This window comes from Halyomorpha halys, unplaced genomic scaffold (assembly GCF_000696795.3).
Source record: "Halyomorpha halys isolate HHAL.00 unplaced genomic scaffold, Hhal_1.1 Scaffold364.1, whole genome shotgun sequence".
NCBI classification, from domain to species: domain Eukaryota; kingdom Metazoa; phylum Arthropoda; class Insecta; order Hemiptera; family Pentatomidae; genus Halyomorpha; species Halyomorpha halys.
Genome location: NW_027108785.1, coordinates 244,918 through 257,723, shown reverse-complemented (window position 1 = coordinate 257,723; position 12,806 = coordinate 244,918). Strand labels below are relative to the sequence as shown.

General features: G+C 30.8%; 1 protein-coding gene across 8 annotated transcripts in view; it reads left to right on the top strand.

The window, feature by feature from the left end:
* Window positions 1-12,806, top strand: part of Pi4KIIIalpha (phosphatidylinositol 4-kinase III alpha) — a 122,255-nt gene that overhangs the window by 77,692 nt on the left and 31,757 nt on the right. For all 8 annotated transcript variants that reach the window (XM_014422286.3, XM_014422290.3, XM_014422285.3 and 5 more), the window contains 6 exons: window positions 1,065-1,297; window positions 5,208-5,389; window positions 5,532-5,664; window positions 6,316-6,495; window positions 6,580-6,700; window positions 11,379-11,519. In XM_014422286.3, the coding sequence (XP_014277772.1) occupies window positions 1,065-1,297; window positions 5,208-5,389; window positions 5,532-5,664; window positions 6,316-6,495; window positions 6,580-6,700; window positions 11,379-11,519 (990 nt within the window). The remainder of the gene's footprint in view (window positions 1-1,064; window positions 1,298-5,207; window positions 5,390-5,531; window positions 5,665-6,315; window positions 6,496-6,579; window positions 6,701-11,378; window positions 11,520-12,806) is intronic.

The window sequence follows — 12,806 nt, the reverse complement described above, 5'->3', positions numbered from 1 at the left end:
TTGGGGGCCCGTCATGTCTGTCGTATTGTCAGGCATGACAGACACCCGCCTCTGTCGTTCGCGAGTCCCATCGGACTCCCCAGGGGGCACCACGTGGAGGTGACAGTAGGCGTTGGCAGGGATAGGGAGAACTGGGAATCCTCAGACAGTGAGTAGGGCACTCTGGCCTGATTCATCCACAAAGAGTGGGGGAGACACCCGCACCTATCTCCCTCTCTAGTCCTCCTGTTACCCTGCCCATTTACCCCTCAGTTTATTTTGTTACTTTACCATTTAGTTATTAAATAACTATATGTTAGACGATTAGCTCTCAATTATTCATTATTCTTATGGGATTGGTCATGGAAACTCATTAATTATTTTAAATAATTTATTAAATAAATCAAATGATGTCATTGTTAAGTCTCAACACTCTTTATTATATTAACAGTCCAATGTTTCGGCCATCCTCAAGGACAATCTTAAATATAAATTCTCACCTCACGTCAAAATTTAAAAATGTTTTGCAGGCTATTCTGCCCAGGTCATTAATTACAAGTCAAAATTACCTCCTTTTTTTTTTTTTTTCAAAACTTCATTTATTTAAAAATTTTAATTTTAGATTAAAATATACTATCAACTATCATATAAACAATAAATAGTTTGTTTATAGTATATTTTGTTTATATCATAGTTAGATAAATAGTCATTATAAAAAGGAATTATTATTAAAGTTACTTTCTAACTTTAATCAGTTGGAAAAAAAAACAAAAAGAAAATGAAAAAAAAAATACATGGTGTTAAAAGTAATTAAGAACGATGTAATAATTTATATACATATTTACAATTATATCTATTTACAATTTCATGGGGTCTGAATGGATAAGAAATAATTGAACAGGTGGGATTTAAACATAGGGAGGGTATTAGAGTGACGGATGTTGGAAGGGTTGTTTTTTTTTTCCTTATTGTTGAATAAATCTATTTCTTTTTCGAAATGTTGTCCATAATTAATGTTTCTTTCTATTTACTTGACTTCCATAGCTGATTGTAATTCTTTGTATTTTTCATTACCTAATTTACAGATTGGGATGTTGGAAGCAATGAAACAGGAGGTGGTTCAGTCGTTGGAAGCTTATCCGTCACCTCTGATCTTCCGAGGCCTAGCTCTGCTTCAGGTTGGATTAATACAGTCCCGTTATCTGCTTCCACAAATACACTAACAAAAAGAACCGGGAGGGCAAAGCGGCAGCCGAACCAGGGCGATCTGTTTGTCAAAGATTATATCAAGAAGAGGAATCTTATACTCGATCTACTTGTGAGTCTCAGTTTTAGAGTATTATAAATAGATTCTGGATTTTTGTGTAGTAAAAAAACAAAAAAATGTACAGTAAAAAACCCAAATTGAGCATTAAGTTTATAAAACACTTAAATCATGAAATTTTATAAAGTTTGAATTCTTAAAAATTTGTTGTTAAAGTTACAATATTGATACATGTAAAGCTTACCTACTCTTGTTATTATCAAATTAAACTTGTTAAATACTCTCTACATTTATGCAAACATAAATATACATACAAACTAAACTACATTGGTTAAAAACCTTGTAGTTGAAAATTGAAAAGGTATGTATTAAATGATTTTATATTGCTATTATTAAAACAAAAATTTAATTTATCAACTCCTTAAAACTACCTCAATTTTAAGTTTTAGAAAAAATATGAAAGGTATATTCCATTAAAATATTAAAATAAAAATATTTAAGTTTAAAAATATTCTTCCAAGCAAAATTCCCAATTGATTTTTATTTAAAATAGCTAATGTGATATTAAAAAAAAAAAAAGAATTGAAATTCCCACTCATTACTATAAAGTCTAGTAGAAGAATGAATGGCTAAGGGCAGATTGGGAATCCATGTTAAAAACAAAAACATTGAATGTTCTCTATAACAAGCTTATTCTAGAGAGACTTTTTTATAGTTACCTGAAGCTGCCACTAGTTAATACTGTTCCAAGAATAATTTTGACTTGTGTTTACTTGTCCTTTTTTTTTTTTTTTTAGGTTGAATTCGTCTCTTCATATATTAATGCATTGCTTTACCTCAAATTTGTCAATTTTAAACTATAAATTAAATACAGAAAAAATAATTTAATAAATAAATATTAGCATACGTATACCTATCTATGTATAATATGAAAAATTTAGTTCAAGCATTAAATTTTATAGGGTGTGACGGTAGCAGCATGGTAACACGCCTGTCTGCCAACCCAAAGGTTGCGAGTTTGAGTCCCCGGGCCTATCTGGGATTTTTTCAAGCATACAATTATACAATAGGGGTATTCATGGTCTATGTTAAAGCGTGTTAAATGGAAAAACTCGTGTTAAATCGAAAAAATTTGCCTTCTTTTGCCGTGGTAAAACGAAATAACATTTAACATGGCTGAGAGTCTGTTACTTGGTCAGTTAAATCGAGAATGACGTCACACAATAGACCAGTTGAGATCGCCGCCATATTAGTTGTTGTGACTTTCAATACAGTTGTCAATTAGCTCATCTTCATTCTCTTCTTCACAAGTTTGAAGATCAATAAGACACTCATAAGCTAAACTTTCACACAAATTCCACTTTTCACTCACTCTAGGCATGTTTTAATTAATTACTTAAATCTAAACTGAAGTAAACAATAACATGAGGGTCTGGAAGGAAGGTTATAAACATAAAGGCTTATACAACAAGTTGCTGAGAAATCCGCTAGGGGCTCTTATGCATGACTTCAAATAGGACTGCTCACAATCCTATAGTTATTACATTTAACATGGTAAAACATATAACATTTAACACAACATCATGAATACCCCTAATACTCACTCACAGCCTCCCCCTCGGGCATTTGTGAGGTCCATTAGCCTATTGGTGACACTCACAAAAATAGGGGTGGAAGTGATGGACTCATCTTATGAAAACCACATCATGAAAGGCACAATTTATTTTCTAAGTACATTGCACAAGGCCTTGGACCTCCACGGTCTGTCACGCCAGTAATATTAAAAAAATAATAATTAAATATAATGCAATAAAAATAAAAATTTAGCCCACAGAGAGTAAAATGTGCAAAATTAAATTAACGTTACTTGAATGACTTTTCCGTGATTCGAAATCTATTGAATTTGGATCTGGAGAACAATAGATAGAATTGTTTGAAAATCCGGTCTCATAAACAATATCAATAATTTAATGTTTTATATAAGATAAAACCCAATTGTAAATTTACTGATGCTGGTTTTCAAAAGTAAAATTGTTGCATGAGAGAAAAACTTTATTTAAAAAAATAAAAATAAATAAATTGTGCTGCCCAACTGTATTGGGTTGTTAAATATAGGCATAGACGAGTAAACTTACAATATATAACAGTAATACATGATTTTTTCTTTGTTATATCATCTTTGCTCTTTTATTTTTTTCTTCCTATACTATAAATTTTACCCCTTTTTTCACGTTTTCTGTCTTATCCTAATACACCTTTCCTCTTATTTTTTTCCCTTTCTCCTCTTTAACATACATAGAACAAAATTAAAATATAAAATATAAATTGGGAGAAGATAGTTGACCGTAGGAAGATAGTCCGGGCAGCGATCAGTAAAGTCACTCGTCACCTCCGTTTCAATCTGACAGCCCTGATGAAGCCCTGCAAAGTGGGGAAAAATGTTGGTTAACAATTAATAGTTTTATTTTACTATTTTGATACCTTTATTGACCGCCACCCGGACTATCTTCCTACAATAAAAAATAAATTATAAAAATTTTAAATAAATAACAATATAAACATGTAATATATATATAATATAATAGATAAAAATAGTTGATAAATGCAGTAATAAATATTAATACATAAAAGCAATAAATATATATAAAAAACCAATAAATATATATAAAAATGTAATAAATTTTAAAAATTTAAGAAAAATAGGAAAAGATTTTTAATTTGGTTATTTAGTCGGCTGTTTAGACTTTGTCTGTGCTTAAGTCAGCAAAAACTGTGTTTCTCTCCAGTTCTTGAACAGTATAGGTGTATTTTGAATAATGGGAAAGATCATATTGAAAAATTTGAATCTGAGTACTTTCAAAAGTGTGAGTTTGTTTATCAAAACAAAAAATGGTTGATGGCCATGGTATATATTGTAATAATTAAAAAAATTAATTAAAATAAAAGAAAAAGAATTTAGATCGTTTTATAACTTTTTTCTAATATAAAAGATACTTTGGTTTCAAATTAAAAGTTTTAATATCAAATAGGTAATATAATTTTATTATACAAAAGACTCTTAATCTCAGGGCGTTTAGTTGCTAGACAATCAGAAACAGGCATTTACAATAATTACAATTAATTAAATTATAATCTATTTCACACATGTATCTGTTTTTATGCATACAAAACTAACCAAGCTCATAATCTTCCTTGGTGATCCCTGGTCTCTTCTTTGTTCTAAATGTTATTGTCCTCGTGTCCAAAATGGCTTCCTCTCTTGCTGGACAGAAATTCATGAGGACCTCCTCATCCTGGAGACATCCTTTCACCTGCCCGTCCACAAAACGACTCTCTTCTTCCAAAACGAAAACCTGCCTTGAGGTTACATGGAAACATCGATTGTCCCACAACAATTAGGGATTTTTCCAAATGATTTATTTTCTGAATATTATTCATTTGCACTATTTGTTGATTTCTATTTTTCCTTTAATTTACTGTATTTTCAATTATGATGGAAAGAGTTAAAATAGTTTTTATGATATTTGAATCTGCTCAACATGGCCTTGATTCAACGTACCGCCATCTTGGTTTTTGTTTTGTATCACGAAGTTATTATAAACAATGAAACTTGGTTAGCTTGCTTTTTGGATAAACAAAACAAATTAATATTAAAATGATACATAACATAAAACATATTAAAAACTCTTTATACACCAAAATATACTATTTACTAAAAAAGAGCATATTACAATATGACAGACTTAAACGTACTAGGTAGGAAAAAACAAAAATTGGTCTGTACTTTTTAAATTAAATTCAATAAATTAATTCTGAAATTAATTAAAAAATATTTTCAATTTCAAGCTTCATCATCTTTAAGTTATCCTCCACTAATTTATTTAGTTAGTTTCTACAACCTAAAAATCTTTAAATCAAGCTTATTCTTTTTGATTTATTATAATAATAAATTCTGTTTAATTAGGCAGTTGAAATAGAACTACTTATTACATGGTACAACCCGATGGGCCGATCTGAACTACATTTTCCTGGCGAGGAGATGATTTCTAATTGGAAATCGAAACCAGTTAACGAGAAGGCACTGCGAGACATCACACGGCTCGCCTGGGAACTAAGCCCTGTTTTAGCAGTATATCTACCTACAAGGTTAGTATAACTGATTTATGCATACAATTTTTTTCAATGATAATATCACATTATTATATAATATAGATAGAAAAAATATATAAATTAATTCACTCGTTTATGATAATGAGAAAGAAATATATTTTTTGATAAAATATTTTAGACTGAAGCCATCTGACAGTATGATGAAGGAAGTTTGCAGGCTGGTACGATCTAACCCCACTTCCGTTATCCATATACCACATGCGTTACAGTATCTCATCACTACCGAGAACATCCTCAACGAAGCACCAGAGGTAATGATTTTAAACTCATATCCTGGTATCTGTCTGGATATGTATAGAGTGGTAGACAATCTTCCTATCTATTACTAAACTAAACCATGTATTTGAAACTTTCAAAGTTGGTTTTCGATTTGGGGCCATTTATTATCTTTATTGTTTATTTATTGATCTTATCGTAAACATCGGTATTTTTAATATTTATTGCAATGGTTCCTAACCTGTAGGACCTCTAAACCTTAAACAAAAGGTCCGCAGCCCACTTGAACTTGAGCTATTAACACCTCATTATTTTAAATATTTAAGAAACTCTCATTAAACAGCCGTAGTCATATACTCAGCCCTTCTCATTCAATGAACATTGCTTTAAAAATCTCATTTATTTGGCAAATATTTTACTTATGCAGCCAGATCTTTGCTCGGCCAACTGGTGAGGCTCTCATGGCCCACCTCTGGGCTGAAGACCACCTGTTATGAACCACTGGTTTATGGAATAGGAAACATAATAAATATTACATATATTTTTATAACACATTGGTTTGCATATGATCAAATGAATAAAAACTTGTCAAAAAATAATTTTCTTTTCAATTAAAAAGGTATGTATAAAATCATTTTACGTTAGATACTATTAATATCTGATGTGTTCCTTTGTAATCTTTACAGTTGGTTCACTGCTTGAGCTGGGCTCGAGTGAGTCCTGTACAGGCACTCTCTTACTTCTCCAGGCAATTCCCACCTCACCCTATCACTGCCCAATATGCTGTCCGAGTCCTAAAGAGCTTCCCAGCAGATGCCGTTCTCTTCTACATTCCACAACTTGTCCAGAGTCTCAGGCATGATAAGGTATTTTTTTTGTGCTATTACTGCTTATAATAATATATTTATCAATAAAATATAATAATAATACCAAAATATAATTTGAAACAGATGGGTTATGTCATGGAATTTATCAAATATATTGCGAAAAAATCTCAAGTAGTCGCACACCAGCTGATTTGGAACATGAAGACTAATATGTTTATCGATGAAGATATGCACACTAAGGACTGTAAGTTTAAACTATAATTTTTGTTTAAAACTATCATAGAATTATTCATGCAATTTGTATTAAATGGTAAATTTTAAATGAACATCCCTTCTGTACTAATGTAATAAATGTGCCAAAGTAAGATTATCCATGTTCTTTTAATAAGTTTTGTGACTTCTTGTGTTTGATCAATGGGATTGCAATTAAAACAAATAATAACTTATTAAATAAATCAAAAATTCGTATCCATTTTTGTCTCAACACTTTATTTTTCACCAGTCCAACGTTTCGGCCATTCTAGCCATCCTCAAGGACATCTTCAATATATTTCTTCCTCGCACTAATTTAAAGTTTCTTTTGCAGGCTATTCTATTTTCTTTATTATAAGTTAAAAGCCTATTTTTAAAAATTTTAAATCATTAATATTTAATTTTTCTTATATAAGATTATCCACAGTTAATGCACTACCATATAACAATGGAATACCATATTATATAAGGAAAATTAAATATTAATGATTTTAAATTTTAAAAAATAGGCTTTTAACTTATAATAGAGAAAATGGCCTGGGCAGAATAGCCTGCAAAAGAAACTTTAAATTAATGTGAGGAAGAAATATATTGAAGGTACGTTATATTATATAGTGAATAATGTTGTTGTTATAAGTGTTAAAAATGAAGATATAATATAAGCTGTTAAATATTTAGATGTCCTTGAAGATGGCTAGAATGGCCGAAACGTTGGACTGGTGAAAAATAAAGTGTTGAGACAAAAATGGATACGAATTTTTTATTTATTTAATAAATAATTACCTTGTCTCAAGAAATTGAAATAATATAATTAAAACAAATAATAACATTTAAATAAATATGAATGCGTCAACACTGTTGAGAAACAATAAATAAAATAGTACAAGACCCAAAGAGGAGAAAAAGGCAGTTATTTCACTCACATTCAATGAAAACTATGATTACTCGTCAAAATTAATGAGTCTGCCAAGTATAGGTGGGGGAATAAAAAATGGCAGCTGTTTCAAAACATTAAAAAAAAAAAATTTATTCGAAGCTCTATATTTTACTACAACTTGTGATAAATTTTAACAAATAAGTGTTTGTGATAAAGAATTTTAATTTTTGTTTTAATGTGAAAAATTGACTAATTAGAAATTGTTGAATTGACCTGGGCAAAATAGCCTGCATGAAGTTGAGTTTTTAAATTATTTAGTTCAAAAATTGTCCCTGAGGATGGCCGAAATGTCGGACTTGTAAAGAAAATAAAAGGTTTTGAGACTATAATGAATATAAATTATTTATTAAATAAATCAAAACTTGTATCCTTTTTTGTATCAACACTTTTTATTTTTCACCAGTCCAACGTTTCGGCCATTTTAGCCATCCTCAAGGACATCTTCAATTATAATTTCTTCCTCACATTAATTTACAGTAACTTTTGCAGGCTATTCTGCCCAGGTCATTCATTTATTATAAATTAAAAGCTTTTCCTTAAGACTCTTTTTATATAAGATTAACCACACAAATTCACAGCTTTTAATTTATAATAAATGAATGACCTGGGCAGAATAGCCTGCAAAAGTTACTGTAAATTAATGTGAGGAAGAAATTATAATTGAAGATGTTCTTGAGGATGGCTAAAATGGCCGAAATGTTGGACTGGTGAAAAATAAAAAGTGTTGAGACAAAAAAGGATACAAGTTTTGATTTATTTAATAAATAATTAGCTTGTCTCAAGAAATTGAAATAATATAATTAAAATAAATTATTTATTTAAACAACATTAACCAGTCTCAAGAAAGTATTTAAGATTATAAATGTCATAAACTACTGTATAGTACATTAAACTAGCTTTAATGGGAGTTGAGGCAGATATCTGTAAGCCTTATGTTCCTGAGATATATCGTTTCATAAAGTAGTTGTAGTTTTTATGATATTTTACAAAATAAATTAAACATATAGAGCTTCGAATAAATTTTTTTTTTTAACGTTTTGAAATAGCCGCCATTTTTTATTCCCCCTACCAATACTGTCTCATCAATTTTGACTAGTAATTATATATAGTTTTCATTAAAGTAATCAAAACATGGGGTGAAATAATTTCCTTCTTTCTCCTCTTGGGCTCTTGTACTAAAAGTATAAATTAAAATCTTATTCCATGTGAAAGACATTGAAATCAATTACAATAAAGCAAGATAAAGAACTCAATTCAAAACAAGAAGAAGCCTATATACTAAAGCATTACTCACGTGTCATTGCAAAATTACAAAATTTATAATGAAGTCTTACATGGTTGATATAACTGTTACATTATATTTTTTTTTTAAACAGTTGATTATGGGGGGTATAGTCTCGTACAAAAGACACTTCTAACTATATACAATGTTATAATTAAAAGGAAAAAAAAAGATAAAATGAATAGATAAGAATAATGCTTCTAAGATAAAAGTAAAATTAATACCAAAAACTAATGATATTTTTAGACTTAAAAAAACAAACAATTGCCCTCTAATGTTAAAAAGAAACAAGTTAATTTGGAAAAGGGACGAAAGAAGAAAAAAAAAATAATAAATACTAATAATAAGTAAAATAGAGGTAGTGTGAATAATGAATTAATAAATATAGAATTTATAACAGAATGTCCTGCAGCAGCCTGAGCTTCAGTCTTCAGGTTGAGGTTAGGTTTCCCAGGTTATAGGTCACTGCTCCTTTAACTGTCGGCAGCTGGGAGTGGAACTTCATGAACCGTTTTTTGATGTAATCCTCTATTGACTCCATTTGTAATTCCTGATGTAATTGGCTATTTCTTATGAACCAAGGACCAAAAATTATTAAAATCAAGCTAACTATAAATATTAAAATAAATGATGTCCTATTAAATAGATAAAAACAAAATTAAAAGTATTGTTGGAAGATAGTCCGGGTGGCGGTTAATAAAGGTACAAAATAGTAGAAAAAACTGTTTAATGTCAACATTAATTTAATAATAAATTAACATTAACAGCTATATTTAATGTTAACATTAAATATATGTATATATATTTGACCGTAAAAATTGATATATAAGAAGATGGTCAGGGTTGCGGTCAAAAGAGAAACAAAAGTAGTTTACAACTCCTGTAACAATTTATCTCCTGTACTTTATCTCCTGTACCTTCTATTATTGACCGCCACCTGGACTAGCTTCCAACAATCTACTTTTAAGGTCAACTATCTTCTTCCAATAATAATTAAATGTATGATTTTGTATTAATAATTTGCATGTTAAATGTATAAATTTTTAATTAGATATGGTACCTTTACTATAATAATTTATTCTATAATTGTTAAATAAAGATGATTATAGTGCTTAACACCAATAGCTACTCTTTTTATGTATGTGAATAAAAAAAAAATAAAAAATGCGATTGTCGTAGGTAATTAACCTCAAAATAAACAGGGATCAAAATCTCTTAATAACCTTCTCTACAAATTTTACAAAGTTAACATTGGTTTAGTAGAACTCAGACTGTGATATCTTTTTTTTTTTTTTTATCTCCCTCCCATTTCTGGCATATGGGGCGCGGGAGCAGTGGGGTAGTGCGCTGGGGTTTGCGCATGCCACTGCTCCCAAAGATCACCAATTTTTTTTTTTAATCTTTTATTAATTATTCATTTTTTTTGTTTTGATTTACTGTGGTGCAGCCCAGCACTAGGTTTAGTGCCTTACTGATGGAGCTGGACCTTGTCCACTGCATCCGTCAGGATGCCTCCTGCAGTTCCCAGGTTGGTCCAGCCCTTTTGGTCTTAGTCTGGGTCAGTTTACTCATCTTCTGGTGGATCGCTGATGTTGGGCGGTCAAGCCCTTCCCATCGTGAAATGAGTGGGGCCCACCACCTCCTTCCACCCATAAATGAACTCCCTGAAGAAGGGATAATTCTCTTCTTCGATCAACCAGGGAAAGTCTGACTCGGCAAGGGCGTAAATCCCGGTCTTTCTCGACAGCCTAGCTCGGTGTCCTTCCATGGTAGAGCAATCTATTATTACGTGTTCTGCTGTTTCAGGAACTCCGCACGTTGAGCACCGGGGGTCGATGTTCTTTCCAAAGCAGCTTTCCCCGAAACCCCCCGTGTCCTGTTATGATCTGTGAGGCCCAATAGTCTGGGAGGACCCATTTAGCCTTCAATCTAGAAAGGACGGTAGGGAAGAATTTTCTCAAAGTAGCGCCCTTCTGGCTTGCTACCCACCGTCCATTCCACTCCTGTATTGAGTCCTCTCGTAGTATTTTCTTCCATAAGTTTGGAGTCTCACCGATCCTCTCTCGGAGCTCCTCCGGCAGGGCTTCTAGTCCCTGCCTCTTAACTTCATATTTAAGGACATCCTCCCTGAGGATGAGGTCCAGGGGTATCGCTCCGGCCAGCACTTGCACCTCCTCATGTGACACCGTTCTGTATGTCTTCGTGACCCTCAGCAGAGCCAGTCTCTGTATGGTGGCCAGTCTTCTCTTCTGTGTCTGCGTGAGGTTTCGGCCACATTTAACATACTAATGTCAAATAAGTGTGAATATGAGTTTTTCAACTTTAACAGTTTTAGTTATTTAGTACATATTTATTACAGGTTGCATGAATATCCCTTATTTACTGCTGCGCCAATTTTTAATTTTACATTGTTATCAGTGTGATAAAAGATTATTTTAAATTTTATTTCAGCATTGTTTGAAACTTTAGAATCTCTTACAAATAGTATTGTCAGCTCTCTGTCTGGCCCTGCTAAACAGTTTTACGAAAGGGAATTCAATTTCTTTGATCAAATCACCAGCATTTCAGGACAGATTCGACCATTTCCAAAGGGTAAATACCAAAAATTATCTTCCTTTTATTTTTTGTTTATTGAACATAATTATTATTATTATTATTTTTTATGTTGGCCACCTTTTATAATTCATCGTTAAAAGATGAAATACAATTGGTTCATTGCATCCTTATTGTGCTCTAGCGAATATTAACTAATTAAATGACTAAAATTTGAGAGTGTGAAATTAGAAGTTCATTAATAAATTATAATCTGTACATAGAGTCATAACATTGCCAGTTTATTAAATAAATCAAAAATTCGTATCCATTTTTGTCTCAACACTTTATTTTTCACCAGTCCAACGTTTCGGCCATTCTAGCCATCTTCAAGGACATCTAAATATTTAACAGCTTATATTATATCTTAATTTTTAACACTTATAACAATAACATTATTCACTACACAGAGAAAGAAATTTATTCAATCATGCTGCCCAAATACATCAGGTTGCTACTTTACACAGCATACTGATCAATCCGTAATCGGACATATATAAATTTATAAATTACATTTTTTGATATGATACAATATAATAGAAAGATAACATTTTTTTTTTTTCCCACATCATTATTTTACAATTAATATCAGTCTACAAACTAAATACAAGCTTTTCAATTTATTCCCTTTTTTTTTTTCTTTCCCCTCCATTTTACAACCCTTATTTCATTTTATCAACAAATTCTCCTATATAACAAATATTAGAATATAAAAATATAAAAAATAACAAAGTAGTAAATAGATAAATAAAACAACAAATAGGATATGCGATGCATGCATGCCATCCCTCCTCTGGATAACTCCCCCACTCACATTAATTTCCAAACATAATATAACATACCTTCAATTCAATCTCTTCCTCACATTAATTTAAAGTTTCTTTTGCAGGCTATTCTGCTCAGATCATTTTCTTTATTATAAGTTAAAAGCCTATTCAAACAGTCTATTATTAGAGAGTCATATTTATTATTAATGTGCTTACTAAGCTTAAGTCTAGTTACCTATTTTTTAAAATTTAAAATCATTAATATTTAATTTTTCTTATATAAGATTATCCACAATTAATATCTTTCTTCTAATATATTTCTTATATACGAAAAATTAAATATTAATGATTTTAAATTTTAAAAAAATAGGTAACTAGACCTAAGCTTAGTAAGCTTATTAATAATAAATATGACTCTCTAATAATAGACTGTTTGAATAGGCTTTTCACTTATAATAAAGAAAATGAGCTAGGCAGAATAGCCTGCAAAAGAAACTTTAAATTAATGTGAGGAAGAAAT